Here is a 14,763-nt window from a genome sequence, read left to right on the forward strand (position 1 = left end):
AGTGTTTCACACTCCTTCACTTTTACCACATTTTGTTTTGTTACAGCCTCATTTCAAAATGGATTAATTAATTCCTCATCAATATACACACAATAGCAGTTTATGCTCCAAGCAGCATCACTGCATGCCCCCTGCATGGAAAGATGCCACATTTGTGGTATATTTCACCCAACGAGCGTGTGCGTGTGCGTGCGCACGCGCACACACACCATCACACAGCTGGTCCTGATAAGGTTTGATATGCCACTTGCAGCATATCATTTTGCATTTTTTTGCAGCGACCACAGCAACTTAAAAGAACGTGCGGTGCGTGCCAGGTCCTTACTGCAGCCATTCACTGGGGAGCATTTGGAGCGCTACGCCACTTTCAGAAAGATTAGATACCATCTGTGTGTGTTCCTAGTTGGGACGTTTAGGTGATGAAGATGCGTCTGTCACCAGTACAATGTCTTGTACTTTTTCTCCTCTTAAACTTTGTTGAGTCGGGTGAGTTCATCTGTCCATCCGTCCATTAGTATGATTACTTTGAAAAGAATACTTATTTTGTATCAAAATTATGTTATCATGGATTATAGACTATATGTTATCATGGATTATAAGTGATACGCTATATGATCCAAAAGTTCTGAACATAATTCAAATTTTTACCAAAATGTGTTAATAATATATAATTTAGAAAATAGTAGATCTACAAGCTCACAATGCCGGCTATTTTCACAATCTACAAGCTTTCTAATAATAATAATTTGACAATGTATTATTATTATTTGTATTATATTATTTATTATTTGACCATGTTTGACCAGTTTTTATAGTATAGTTTGTTTAGTTTTCACGCAGTGAAGGTGGTTGCACAGTGCACACTGGTCGTGTTTTTCGGAAAACCGACGAAAAACGCAGCAAAAAATCCGAAAAAGGTCTGAAAGATCCTTCAATAGTTACTTTACTGTCATCTGGGGACACCCCCAAAATCATGTGGGGGGTGGACTGTGTTAGGGCACCTAAGCCATCAACATCTGCATTACTTACAAGAAGTCTACACAATAATTATTATTTTGATCAACATTTACCTGTCATCTTCTCTCCTATGGTACCAACATCAATACAGCATAGCATAGTGGAAAGACCTTATCTAACGATAGTTTAGGGTCTGCGAGGCTAATCTCATCAATCTTCAATTCATCTTGACATGAAAAGGGTTGAAAACCACTGCCTTATTCATAGAGTGGTAGAAATGCGCAGGACTCAGGAGACTGCGTTTTAAATCTTAATGATAAGTTATAGATTTCAGTGTTAAGTGAACCATGTTATTTGTGTAGCAATTATATAAAGTGCAACATTCTTTAAAATTAAAAATCCAATACGCAGTATATAAACACGGTGATCGTTGCAAGCTGTACGCCACTGTTTAATGCAAATGAATGTGAAGGATTCATGGGGGAGTGTTTTTGAAGTCAAGACGATTATGTAAGCATGAAACGTAAACAAGCTGTTGGCATTGATCAAGTGGCTGCACGGGTCAGATAAGAAGCCTCCAGGCTGCCAGAGGCAGTTGGACCTTATCAGCACCAGGTCACTGGGCAGTGGGCACCATTGAACGGAGATTAGCCTCCCTATGCCATGGGAAAGTCAAGTTCACCTAATTCATGTTTTTGCAAAAAATACAAAATCTTCTTTAATAGACTTTTGAGGGGAACATAAAGGGGCCAGTTTCGAATTGTAGCCAATCGTGGGTGTGTAATTGATAGAAAATATGTCATACTTTAGGTTAACTATACTCCTATAGGGCTCCGGCTTAGGGTCAGGCTTATTTTATAGTTTGTTGTATGACCCCTGTCTCTTGACAGTAGCGAAAATATCCAGTCTGCAATCTATTGACATGCCCAAATGCCTGAAGTGGTTCACTTGTAAAACCTTCTCCTCGGTTATGTCCTCTGTTGGCATGCAGGACGGTTTCTGAGGCGGACGAGGGAGCGCGTGCGTAAGCAGCAGCTCCAGAAGGCCAAGCAGCATGTTCTGAGCCGTACGTTCAAAGGCCAGCGGCCTGAGGAGCACGCCAAGGAAGGGAGGATCAACCAGCCGCTGGATCACTTTGACCAGCAGGGTGACGAGACCTTCCCTCAGGTCAGGAGTCACCTCACTATGCTTCATCGTACCTTTACACTTTAACTATATGCACTTCTAGATGATGCACTATTGACTATTAGCCCGATGAGATTCCATTCCAGCACTGCCAGAAATCCACTGAGCATTTTTCAGGCTATAAGATTTAGCGGTCTAGGCTTAGATTAGACGTTGAAACAACGTTGTTTCAACAGTTATATATAGACGTTTAAAAACGGCTAAAATATAGGTAGTCTCGGGACCGATTGAAGTGTACTCGGCTACGGATCGCTGCAATGTGAAAGCATTGAATACAGTTGAATGAAGTGTACTCGGGTGCGAAATAATCAAGGCCAATGTGAATCATGGCCAGCGGGGACCAGGCAATCGTATTCGGGAACAGTTTGAATCAAACGGAGTCAGTGTGAATCTGCCCTTAGACTAACCGACTATTTCAATACAAAGCTGCAAAAGCAGACGAGCACTTAACAAACCTACACAAAAATGCAGATGTCAAATCGCAATTTTGTCCTTGCATCTCTTTGTCACTCATGCAGTGCTTATTATGTCTTTTTGTGTTCCTTCCAGAGGTTCTTTGTGAATGAGGCCTACTGGGAACGTCCTCACGGCCCAGTGTTCCTCTACATCGGAGGAGAGGAAGCCATCTCAGAGTTCAGCGTTCTGGCAGGTAGGACAGCCATGCCTGCAAACATTTGAACTGCAATGATAATCCGTTGTATACAGAGTATCATTTTCATTTCAAGAACCTCCACATATGTATCAATATTGTGGACATTGTGGACAAAAAACGTCTCTAATGGGAGTCCCTGGCACAAAAACAAGAAAACGTGTCCGTACTTCAGCCAAATATTACTTTATTATATTTACTTTTTTTTGTGCCAGGGACTATGGCACAAAACAAATTAAGGTTATCTTTTTTTTTGTAAGAAAACATGTCCTTTTCTGTGCCAGGGACTCCCATTAGAGACGTTTTTTGTTGCTAGATCTGATTGAGTTAATTCTACAAATATCTACACTAAAGGTGGATGGAATGAATCAGACAGTAAATAGTCATATACAGTACATTTCCTCGTTGGGCTAAATAATAGTAAAGTTAAACTGTTCCTCATTTTGGGGGTTACTGCGATTCCCCAGACCCCACTTTGAGAACCACTGGTCTATACAAGACCTATCTATCATGTTCTGCCAGCTAGGCTCCCCAGCTTTCCAAAATAAAGTGAAACATGCAATAACACTGTTTGTTGCAGGACACCATGTCGACATGGCCGAGGAGCATGGAGCTCTCCTGGTCGCCCTGGAGCATCGTTTCTATGGCGACAGCATCAACCCTGAAGGCCTGGAGACCGAGAACCTGGCAGACCTGAGCAGCGTGCAGGCGTGAGCACTGTGTGTGTGTGTGTGTGTGTGTGTGTGTGTCTGTGTGTGTGTGTGTGTGTGTGTGTGTGTGTGTGTGTCTGTGTGTCTGTGTGTCTGTTGAACTGTGTTCATCATTCATCTGGCAGGAACGGTGAGGGTGCTTGCAGCACAGCACTGGAGCTGAGCCACATCATGTGTGTTTAAGTTGCGTTGTGTTGCTTCCCGTGGCGTGCAGGTTAGCCGACATGGCAGAGTTTCACCAGTACATGACGGAGCGCTTCGACCTGAGCCACCTGAACACCTGGATCAGCTTTGGTGGTTCATACGGCGGAGCCCTGTCTGCCTGGTTCAGAGGGAAGGTGTGTGGTCACGTCTCATACATTTACATTAGATCATTTACAATATCCGGGCATTTACCATTTAGCCACACGCTCTTTAATCCAAAGTGATGTGTAGTAAGCATTAGGAAAACATCAAATGGATAGAAGTAGTAATCTAGGATCATAACCAAGAACCTATCATCAGTCTAAACGTGTATAATATCAAAAACTACATAATCTGTACATTGAAAATGTACACACTATAGCATGGGTTCCCAAACACTGGGTTGGGACCCAAGGTTTGGTCGTGGACCAATTATGGGTCCCTTTATTTTTTGTTTTCTACATTTAGTTTTTAATTATTACTAAAACATTTAAAAAAAAAATCACAAAAAAGCGAGAAAAAAAAATCATGAATTAAATTCAAGGATTTCTTTTCAGTAATATGAATAAATATATATTTTTTAATCTAAGAAATTCCATAAATTAGTAGTGAAAAGTAGTGAAAATTGCCCATCTACACGCTCACAACGCGGCGCAAAGTGAAGCGTTGTGAGCTGCTGTTTTCACTAGTTTGAGTCCTGGTGAGACAACACATTTCTCTATTTGGGTCACGGGGTAAAAGGTTTGGGAACCATAGGATACCAGGTCTACAACTGAATCTGTCTACATAACATGCTAAATTAAAAGCATTTGCATAAGCCTGCAAGGTCATCAAGGCTATGGCAAGTGTTGTTATTTATTATATCAGTGTTCTTTAGGACTCCTATAACTCTCAGAGTGTACAAATGACTCTACTGTGTAGGGAGGCTGGAACTACCTTCAGTAAAAACGCATCATTATATATTCCACTGGTTCTTAGCTTACATATATTCATGATGACTATTTTTATGTATTTGATGTATTACCATGTTTTCTTTCTTGCTTACTGTAAATCGCTCTGGATTAAGAGCGTCTGCGAAAAGGCCTAAATTGTAAATTGTGTACATCTCCCCACAGTTTCCTCACTTGGTCTACGGGGCTGTGGCCTCCTCTGCTCCGGTCAAAGCCAAGCTGGACTTCTCCACCTTCAACAAGGTTAAGACTCACTTGAATTGTTGCACAACCCTGTCCCTTGACAAATAAATGACCTACTTTCATCCATTGTTTCCTCTCCTTCAGATCGTTGGCCTGAGTTTGATGAATGAGGATGTTGGAGGCTCACAGAAGGTAGGGGGACATCCTCTTAGTCTGTCTCTGTTTAGGACATAATACTAATAGTCTTCTCACAGAAAGCATAGTTGTCACGTAATAATATGTAATCAGGGCTTCAACTACAATTATTCTATTTATTACTTTTTGGAATAACCGAGAGGCGTATTGATTGACATAAATAAATCATAAAATAATAATTGATGTCAGACTAATTTACTGTATTCATTAGGCTGACTTAAGCCCTACTTTAAGCTTGTAGATGTGCTATTTTGAAAACGTATGAATTATTGTGTTCAAATATGCACCCAAAATCGATATTATTAAAAAAATGAATACATTTAAATAATGTATTACACAAATTAGTTTTATTAACGGTTGTCTGTTGAACTGTTGTCTGTTAAAACCTCACATCTGCGTCAATGTTTTATGTTTCTTAGTAAATTTGTCATTCTGCAGTGTCACAGAAACGCTGCAAAAACAGCAGATCTACAAGCTCACGAGGTGTCGCTCTGTGACACACTGTGAATACACACTAAATAACTACATTGGGTCCTTTGGAACACAGGCTATTTCTGGCCAAAACATAACTGTTTTGGATATACAAGGTTTCCGGTTGACAGCGATGATATCAATGTAATGTCTTGCTTCCTGTCTCCTCTCCTGTCTCCTTGTCTCCTCTCCTGTCTCCTGTCTCCTCTCCTCGCGGCAGTGCGTAGCGGACGTGTGGGAGGCCTTTGCTGCCGTAGAGGCTCAGCTGATGGGGGGCAATGCCACCGATGTGGCCAAGGACTTTGGCTGCTGTGAGGTCCCTGAAGACCTTGAAGATCAGGTGAAAGAAAGCCCTCTTTTGGATTGTGCTCATTATAGGATCAATCAGAATATGGTTATGATGAGCTGTGGCACTATAGTTCAGGCTTAAACATTTATGTATTTCTTAATGGAGGACACCCTATAGAGTGCGAGGTGGGAATCGTCCTCGGATTCCGTCGTTCTTCCGGGTTCTTGGAAACGCCCCCAGCCACTGCGTTAGTTTTACTGAGGTTAGGTTTAGGTATAGTTTACTGAGGTTAGGTTTAGGTGTAGGCTGTCAATCACAGCGACTGGCCAGTCACAGCACACCCTCTACGTCACTCTGTACTCAACCCGAGGACGGAACCATGCACATGACATCATCGTACCTGGAAGAAAACTACTTTCTGGCCTTGACAGCCCATTCAACCAAACAGAAAAGTCCTGTCTGATTGCATTTAACAATGTTAAACTCGCCAACATTGCAGCTGTACGAACAGCTTGAATTATCCTCTTTATATCTGCAAAGTTTTTGTTTCATAAAAATCCACCATAGAAACGTCATGAGCTACTTTTTGTCAAGAAATGCCCTGCATTTGATTAGTGTCAGAGTTTGGAAGTGCTTGTTTTCAATAACACAACATTTTGCTGCCTCCTGCATTATGTGACATTTAGAAACAGGTGGTACGCAGGACGGTTGAGTGATTTCCAATGTGCGCTTCCAAACACTCCATGCTGCTAAATGTTTTGCCACTCAGTCTAGATGAGGGGGGCGTGTCCTGATGGGAAAATCATGCATGTGCTAGTCTATACAGTGATAAACTTTGTTTTAGTTGTGTCTGTGTTGTTTATTAGGTAGTTATCTATGTATTCCTTCCGTTTTACAGTGACTGCCTTCAGGAATGAGCAATGTTTATTACACATGACATGATAATAATACATTTGATGTTTATAAAAAAATATATGATTGGTCAAAAATCATAGGCACTCATTTCTTCACTATATGTCTAATTTAGTGGCATGTAATGTAACTTCTCATCTTTGTCGTTTCATGAAATACAATGGTAAAAAGAGATATAGTCACACAAGGGACTACGTTTGGCTCCCAGGAGCCACACCAGGGGCCCCTGAGGGCCACAAGTGCACTATTGCTCAAAACATTTAGTTAGTTAGTAGCACTGGAGCTTTTTTCATAGAAACGATCAAAACTCATAGGCACTCATTTATTCACTATGTCTATATTAGTTTCAAATGTAACTTCTCATCTTTGCCATTTCATGAACAACAATGAACCATTGTTGTTCGTTGTTCACAACAATGAACAACAATGGTGAGAAGAGATCCTTAACTAAGTACTGGAGATTTTTGATAGAAACTTAAAACTGTTGCTCCTCACAGATTGAGTTGATGCAGAGCTTGGCGGACATCATCACAGGAACGGTGCAGTTCAACGACGACGGCGCGGTCATGTCTATTGACGAGTTGTGTGTCCTCATGACCAATAAGAGCGAAGCGTATGAGGAGGAAGAGGAGGCCTACGACCGCTTTGTCAGACTGGTTCAGGTATGAGTCTCAGTGGTGTAAAGTTACTAGGTACATTTACTCAAGTACTGTACTTATGGTAATAACATTTTGATGTACTTTTACTTTACTGGAGTATTTGGAGGGGACAGCCATGAGTATAGAGGGTATGCGCGTGACATCATCATCATCATACCAGGAAGTTCTGCGGAAAAGCCTACTGATTGGCAAAAAACTACTTTCTGGCCTTGACAGCCCATACATCCAAACAGAAAAGTCATATTTGATTGCAAAACTACGTTTGGCTCCGAGTCCCAGGAGCCAAGCAAGGGGCCCATGAAGGCCACAAGTGCAAATATTTCTCAAAAAAATAAAATAATAATACATTGCTCGCCTCTAATCCACACTAACACTGTTCAGTGGTTGTCTGCCATAACTCCGTTTTTGTGTAGTCCACTTCCTCCCGGGTGCTTCTATGTTTATTCCTACTAACTGCATCAATACACATGTTTAGGGCACTGATGGTGACAGAAAATCTGTCTTGAGATATTAAGAGTTCTATTACTCTTTAATAATTTGTTGATCTTGCGTAGAGTAAAACTATTTGGGGGCAAATTTCTTTCCGAATATTCACACCCAAAAACTTAAGTTGCATCCATTGCTCTGACGGTCAGCAATGAGATTTCCACTAAGTATACAATTATTATAAATATTGTCATATTTGTCATTAAAAGCATACTTAATCCTTTTGGTTCTCTACATGTGGTTCTCTACAAGGCTGTGACTAGCTCAGGTACAAGGTACTCCTTCTATGGACCAGAGATATGCTGTGACTATCTGCTTCCACCTGGTCCTGCATGTGCCTCTGTCTTTTGGCCACACGTCAATGTATATATTTGAATTGGTCAGTCATTGTCAGTAATTTATTTGTATATTTATGAATAAGCCAAACTGAAATGTAGCCTAATTTCTATTTATTACAATGTTCCCTCTCCAAAACACAATTAAATAAATCATGATTAATTGTAATCATAACTTGTAACATGTCCCGATTGTGACAGCCCTATACACTCGTCATGCACACATTATGGACACCAGAGGTCGCTGTTGATCTATAATTCACAGTGGCAAACAGGTGATTGTAATCAAATAGCAGGTGTTTATATTGTGGCATTACTGAATAGGCAAATCACCAATCAGAAACAGCTTGTATATAACTTTTGGCCCTGGATGACATAATAACTGATGGAAACATTTTCATGTGAGTTCCATTCTTCATGCTTGCTGGTTTTCTGCTTTCTTGTTAGGTTTCTCTTTACTTCAACATGTAGTTTATTCGCGTAGTTTATTTGCTGCACACTATAAAAAGTACAATAGGCTACATACATTACATACAAATTATGCAGTGGTTGGTTGTAGTGTAGGAAAGGACAGAAGCCCTGTAGACATTAGCGTGTGTGTGTGTGTGTGTGTGTGTGTGTGTGCGCGCGCTATCCAGGTGTATCGTTCTACTGGTGAGGAGGAGTGTCTGGATGCGTCCCATGAGCAGGCGGTCAATGACCTTCTGGACACGTCAGAGGAGGCAGCCAGGAGCGGAGACAGACAGTGGTTGTACCAATGCTGCACTGAGTTTGGTTTCTGTAAGGGACCAGTATGCACTTCTACTACTACTAACACATGCACGCATGCACGCACACACACGCACACACATTAACAATTGATTTATGTTCACACAAAGGAAACTGCATGCAAGGACATAAATAGTTCAGGTGCAACTCCATCGTTGAGCAGCACCTGCTTGTAGGCCTATGCAAGCTTGCGATGGTGTTTACTTTAAAAACACAGTCCACAGAAGTTGCAAATGCATCTTAAATCTGCACCCACTACATTAACGGTGGTAGTTACAATGGAGCAGTTTATGCTCAGGACACACACACACATATAACACACATACACATACCAACGTTGTCTTTGTAAAGCGCACATTCTTCTTCTGAGCAAACAAAACAGCAGCCAACAGAGAGAGTGAGACGTAATCAAGACAATTTTTCACCCCATATTTTCTTCGACCACTATCCTCTCTCTTACATTCTCTCATCTCTTTTCAGTAGCATAAACAAATGCACCTCACTCACATACAAAATGGAAACACGGAGGTGTGGCCTGGGCCGTGGCTCAGCGGTCCAGGCACCTTGGCCGGTAGTCCAAGTCTAGCAGTAGTCCGGCAGCCGACAGGCTTCTTCTGTTTAAAGTGGGAAATTTGGTATAGGCCTATAGTCTTTTTTTATTGGTCTATAGGGGTTTATGTGTGACTATACCATTAACATCCTATATAAGGCAAGATTTTCACATTTTCATTGTGTATGTGTGTGTGTGTGTGTGTGTGTGTGTGTGTGTGTGTGTGTGTGTGTGTGTGTGTGTGTGTGTGTGTGTGTTCGATTTGAGATTTGTTCGATTTGAGATTTGTTCGATTTGAATTTGTGAGATTTGCCGTTTTGCCGTTTTCTCGATTGTGCCGTTTTCTCGATTTTGCCGTTTTCTCGATTGTGCCGTTTTGCCCTTTTGCCCTTTTCTCGATTTTGCCGTTTTCTCGATTGTGCCGTTTTCTCGATTTTGCCGAAAAAATAAAGGAAAAGAATAAGAAAAAAATAGGAAGAAATAGGGGAAAAATAGGGAAAAAATTAGGGGGAAAAAAGAGAAATGAGAAATGAGAAATAATAAGAAATGAGAAATAATAATAAGGGGAAAAAAAGGGAAAAAAATAGAAATAATTGAGATTTGATATTTGTTTGATTTCAGATTTGTTTGATTTGAGATTTGTTTGATTTGAGATTTTGTTCGATTTGAGATTTGTTCGATTTGAATTTGTGAGATTTGTTCGATTTGTCACACACGTTACCGCAGTGAGATTTGTTCGATTTGTCGATTTGAGATTTGTTAGATTTGAGATGTGTGTGTGTGTGTGTGTGTGTGTGTGTGTGTGTGCGTGTGCGTGTGCGTGCAACGTATGCTCACGTGAATGTTTGCACATGTTGGTGTGTGTGTTTGCACGAGACAGTCGAGACATGTGAGGACGCCAGTTGTCCATTCTCCAGGATGATGACGTTGCAGGCCCAGACCCAGCTGTGCCGCATCCTGTTCAACATCCCTGAACACAGCCTGCCCGAACGCATCGCCTTCACCAACAAGTACTACGGAGCAGACCACCCGCGCACACACAGGGTGCTCTATGTCAACGGTGAGCATTGCAACATTACATAGTAGCCTACATAAAGAACCCCTGGGGGTTCATCGATTCTGAATTGAAATTCAATGTACATATTAATAATGACACCAAGATTGCATTTTTTTCCCATCTTAGAAACATTGCACAAATCAGAGCCTATCTGTCGTTAAACAATGAAAAAACGTTGATCCTCGCTTTTGTTTTGTTTTTCGACTTACTGCAATGCACTTTTTTCTGGCCTGCCAAAGAAAACCACTGAGAGGCTATACAACTTGTTCAGAATGTGGCAGCCAGAGTTTTATAACGAAAACTAAGATGAGAGAACATAATCACTCCAGTTTTAGCCTCTCTACACTGGTTGTTTTTAGGATAGATTTTACTTTTTTATAAAGGTCTCAATGGTCTTGCACCTTCCTACCTCCATGAGTGCCTCCAAGTATGTCCCAAACCGCCCCATTGGGTCTTCCACTGCTGAACTGCCCGAGGTGCCTATCAAAATGGCATCTAAAATGGCCAACGGCCTGGAATAATCTCAGACGGCACCTTATTTTGATGTTTTATGTTTTTTCTTTTCTTTATTTGTTTTTACTTTGCGCTGCATTTTTAGGACCTGAAAGGTGCTCCATAAATAGTTTATTCATGATTATTATATATACTGTCTTTGTCAGGCAGAAACATTATATGTCCATATTTCATCAAAATAGCCGATCTACAATGTGTTATTTTTCTGTGAAGTGAAAATGTTGGAAAACTGAATCCATTCTTCAAATAGTAATCTCAGCAAGGCAGATGGCTTCTTGGTTAGAGTGGGTGACAATATTATCACACAAAAAATATGAAATTACCTACCTATAGGTTCCATCCTGGAGGCTAATCTTTCCGGTGATAAAATGGCCACCAACGTAATCAAAAAAGTCAATCAAAGAACACGATTCCTTGTTTACAGGATCTCCTCACTGGTCAACAAAAACACCTTGAAGACCTTAATAGGAGCCCTCATACAAGGTTTCTTTGACTATGCATGCACCTCTTGGTACCACAGCACCTCAAAGGCCCTTAAAACAAGGCTCGCTCCTATGCCACCAAAATGTGGAACGCCCTACCAACAGTCATTAAGACATGTGAATCCCTTGACTCCTTCAAAACCGCTCTCAAAGGGCACCTACAGACGACTGCAATTCGAAACTGGCCCCCGTAAAATCTGAATCCCCCCCCCCCACTCCCCCCCTCACCTCACTGTATGTTTCTTTTCCCTTTTTGCTTCCTTTATGATGAATTCCTGTTCTGTTCTTTGACTATATAGAAGTGTCTTTTTGTACGTCTCTAAATGTTTTGATGAATTGAATATGGTGGACCGTCTTGTAAACAAGTGCAATGCTTAATTGGGTCGTCCACTCACAGTTAACAGTCTTTGTATTGAGTTTGTGCTTGAAATGTACTGTAATTCTGCAAACTGTTAATAAATATTTCAATCAATCAATCAAAAACACACACATACCAACAAAAAGTATGAAAAGTATTGGAACACAGGTTATTTTTTCCATTTCTTGATAAGTAGGCTAATGGTTTTAGACATACAAGGTTTCTGCACAACATTAGGCCTGGTTTTGGACATACAAGGTTTCTGCACAACATTAGGCCTAAGACGGGCGAAGCACATAACGAATGACTAGCAATCATTTTGGATGAACACGGGTCATTTTTTGCTGATATTGTAGGGCAACATTTTGGAATAAAAGTTTTCTCCAGTCAGTAACACATATTAGGGATTTGCTGCAACATACTTTTCTGCAGTGCACCAACTCAAACAATGATGGCTGATTTAATAATTCATCGACCAATAAGTAATTGTCTTCCCCACATTATTTGACTCCTGCATGTTCAATCATTGCAAATTAATTGTAGACCGGATGTCTCGAAACATCCACCTTCTACATGACCAGCAATGCAAAAAGTAATGCATACAACATGGAAAGAAATCATTATCTTGGCCAGGGATAGAGATGATATTGATTGTGTGTGTGTGTGTGTGTGTGTGTGTGTGTGTGTGTGTGTGTGTGTGTGTGTGTGTGTGTGTGTGTGTGTGTGTGTGTGTGTGTGTGTGTGTGTGTGTGTGTGTGTGTGTGTGTGTGTGTGTGTGTGTGTGTGTGTGTGTGTGTGTGTGTGTGTGTACCCCGACATTTTCTCATTTCCATACGCCGGTAATTGGCTTCCAAATAGTGGGAGGGGCCTATTTCTTTTTTAAATACAGAAAACAAATGCAACATCCAATCAACCCTGAATTGGAGTCACATGTTGAGGGGCCTCTATCTATAGAGACGTTCGCAGTCCGAAAACCATAGGGCCCCCTGACCATAAAGGGCACAAGAAATGCAAAAGTCAACCTTTTGAATTTGTGACTGTATGTCATAGAAAAACCCGGACAGCTTCCTCGGGTCATGACGGTTACAGCCCTGGGTTAGGGCAACCCGCCCTGGTAGAGACCCTCCTAGTTCATATTGGCCATACAAAGACTGTTTACCAAGGCTCTAATGAGTAATTAGCCACATAATTGACTTAGGGCGAGGAAGATATTGCTGTGTGTGTGCTGGCCCCTCTCTCACTTCGCTGGTCATTTCCTTTAGGTGGCATTGATCCTTGGCAGGAGCTGTCGGTGGTGAAGAACGGAACGAAGGAGGGAGAGAAGGACCAGGCTGTCTTCATCGACGACACGTCCCACTGTGCCGACATGATGATGAGTGCAGCCGCCGACCGCCGGTCCCTGAAGAAGGCCAGACAGGTCGGCGTGCTTCGCTGTGCTTCACTGTGCTCTACTGTATATGTGCAATAATAATAATATCTCAAACTTATATAGCGCTTTTCTGAGTACCCAAAGACGCTTTACATGGGGGGGCTTTACAAAGGTAACAACAAATTAAAAACAACTTTAATAGAAAAAGGGAAAATAACACTAAAAGCTAAAGAACATTAAAAGACAGTGAAAAGGGTTGGCTAGGGAAGGCAATTTTGAATGTGTCACTGAGCAAGACTCTTAACCCAGACTTGCTCCCCGAGCGCCGTAGAATGGCTGCTCACTACTCCTTGTTCTTTTAGGATGGGTAAAGGCAGAGGACGAATTTCACCTACAGTACAGTATGTGCATTGGTGAAATTAGTGAAAACCGTGCCGAGAGAGGGCAAAAGTGCTGGACCCGACGGCATACCCCCAGAGGTCGTAAAGACCACGGCGTGGTACCGCGTTCGACGAGCATGACACCACTGCCCACATCCCACATTAACATATGTGGATGTACTCAGGAAAGACGCAGGAGCGCAAAACACCAACAAACTGGCCAGATGTATGGAGAACCGGGATTACTGGAGAGTCTCTGTATATATGTGTGTGTGTACGTACGTCCATATTTGGGCATGCCTGACAAAGAACTCCATATAAAAGGGACAATTGCATTGTTCCAGGTAGGCCAGTGCCTAACGGGCACAGCTCTAGTACATTTAATGAGACAAAAAGCACCCCAAGTGCGGTGGACTATTCTATTGTGCATTCACATGAGTTCTGCCCACACTGTTGCTTTTGTAGCCTACTTTTGAGTTCTGCAACATGTGAATTATTTCAGCATGATTTCTGCTGCACAGAGCGACGGAGCATAAATTAGGCATTAATGTACGTATGTAACTATGAACTGACAGTCTCTCAATGTCTGGTCCCTCAGGTGATTGAGAGGCACGTGGCCAAATGGCTGAAGGTCGCTGTCTGGGAGAACATGCTGGAATGAGACGAACCAAAGCATGATACTTCCATCCCATCAACCCTTATCATTCCAGCCTTATACACCATACCCTACTTGCTACTACTACTACTACTCTAATTGCTCCCCGAGCGCCGTAGAATCCAATGGCTGCTCACTGCTCCTAGTTGTTATACGATGGGTAAAATGCAGAGGACCAATGTCACCTATATATAATGTGACAAAAAACACCCCAAAGGAGTGGCGACTGTTCTATTCTACCAACAAGATAGGACCATAAATATTAATATCAACAACAATAATATTAGGATTATTTGTGCCAACCATTGGTTTTTGCAATCACAACCAATGGTGTAGCCCTTCTCCATGGCTTATCAACTTCAAGTTTAGCCTCACATGACAAGTTTAAAGGAGTGGGTGACACATTTTGTTTGTCCAAGCTTCCCACAAATTGCAGTTACATTAAATAAATGTAAAAGTGTGAGAAA

At 41.6% G+C, this 14,763-nt stretch overlaps 1 protein-coding gene across 1 annotated transcript in view; it reads left to right on the forward strand.

Annotated features, from left to right (window-relative positions):
• Positions 1 to 290: 290 nt before the first annotated feature.
• prss16 (serine protease 16) overlaps positions 291 to 14,763 on the forward strand; it is a 15,780-nt gene continuing 1,307 nt past the window's right edge. Inside the window, exons 1-13 of the mRNA XM_080772302.1 lie at positions 291 to 486; positions 1,949 to 2,124; positions 2,692 to 2,791; positions 3,372 to 3,501; positions 3,716 to 3,839; positions 4,800 to 4,877; positions 4,962 to 5,009; positions 5,704 to 5,823; positions 7,182 to 7,346; positions 8,803 to 8,944; positions 10,363 to 10,542; positions 13,155 to 13,309; positions 14,240 to 14,763. The exon at positions 14,240 to 14,763 is cut by the window's right edge and continues 1,307 nt beyond it. Coding sequence (XP_080628428.1) covers positions 420 to 486; positions 1,949 to 2,124; positions 2,692 to 2,791; positions 3,372 to 3,501; positions 3,716 to 3,839; positions 4,800 to 4,877; positions 4,962 to 5,009; positions 5,704 to 5,823; positions 7,182 to 7,346; positions 8,803 to 8,944; positions 10,363 to 10,542; positions 13,155 to 13,309; positions 14,240 to 14,302 — 1,548 coding nt within the window. The 5' untranslated portion in view covers positions 291 to 419 and the 3' untranslated portion in view covers positions 14,303 to 14,763. The remainder of the gene's footprint in view (positions 487 to 1,948; positions 2,125 to 2,691; positions 2,792 to 3,371; positions 3,502 to 3,715; positions 3,840 to 4,799; positions 4,878 to 4,961; positions 5,010 to 5,703; positions 5,824 to 7,181; positions 7,347 to 8,802; positions 8,945 to 10,362; positions 10,543 to 13,154; positions 13,310 to 14,239) is intronic.

Source organism: Protomyctophum bolini, assembly GCF_963924005.1.
Source record: "Protomyctophum bolini genome assembly, chromosome: 9".
In the NCBI taxonomy this organism is placed as follows: domain Eukaryota; kingdom Metazoa; phylum Chordata; class Actinopteri; order Myctophiformes; family Myctophidae; genus Protomyctophum; species Protomyctophum bolini.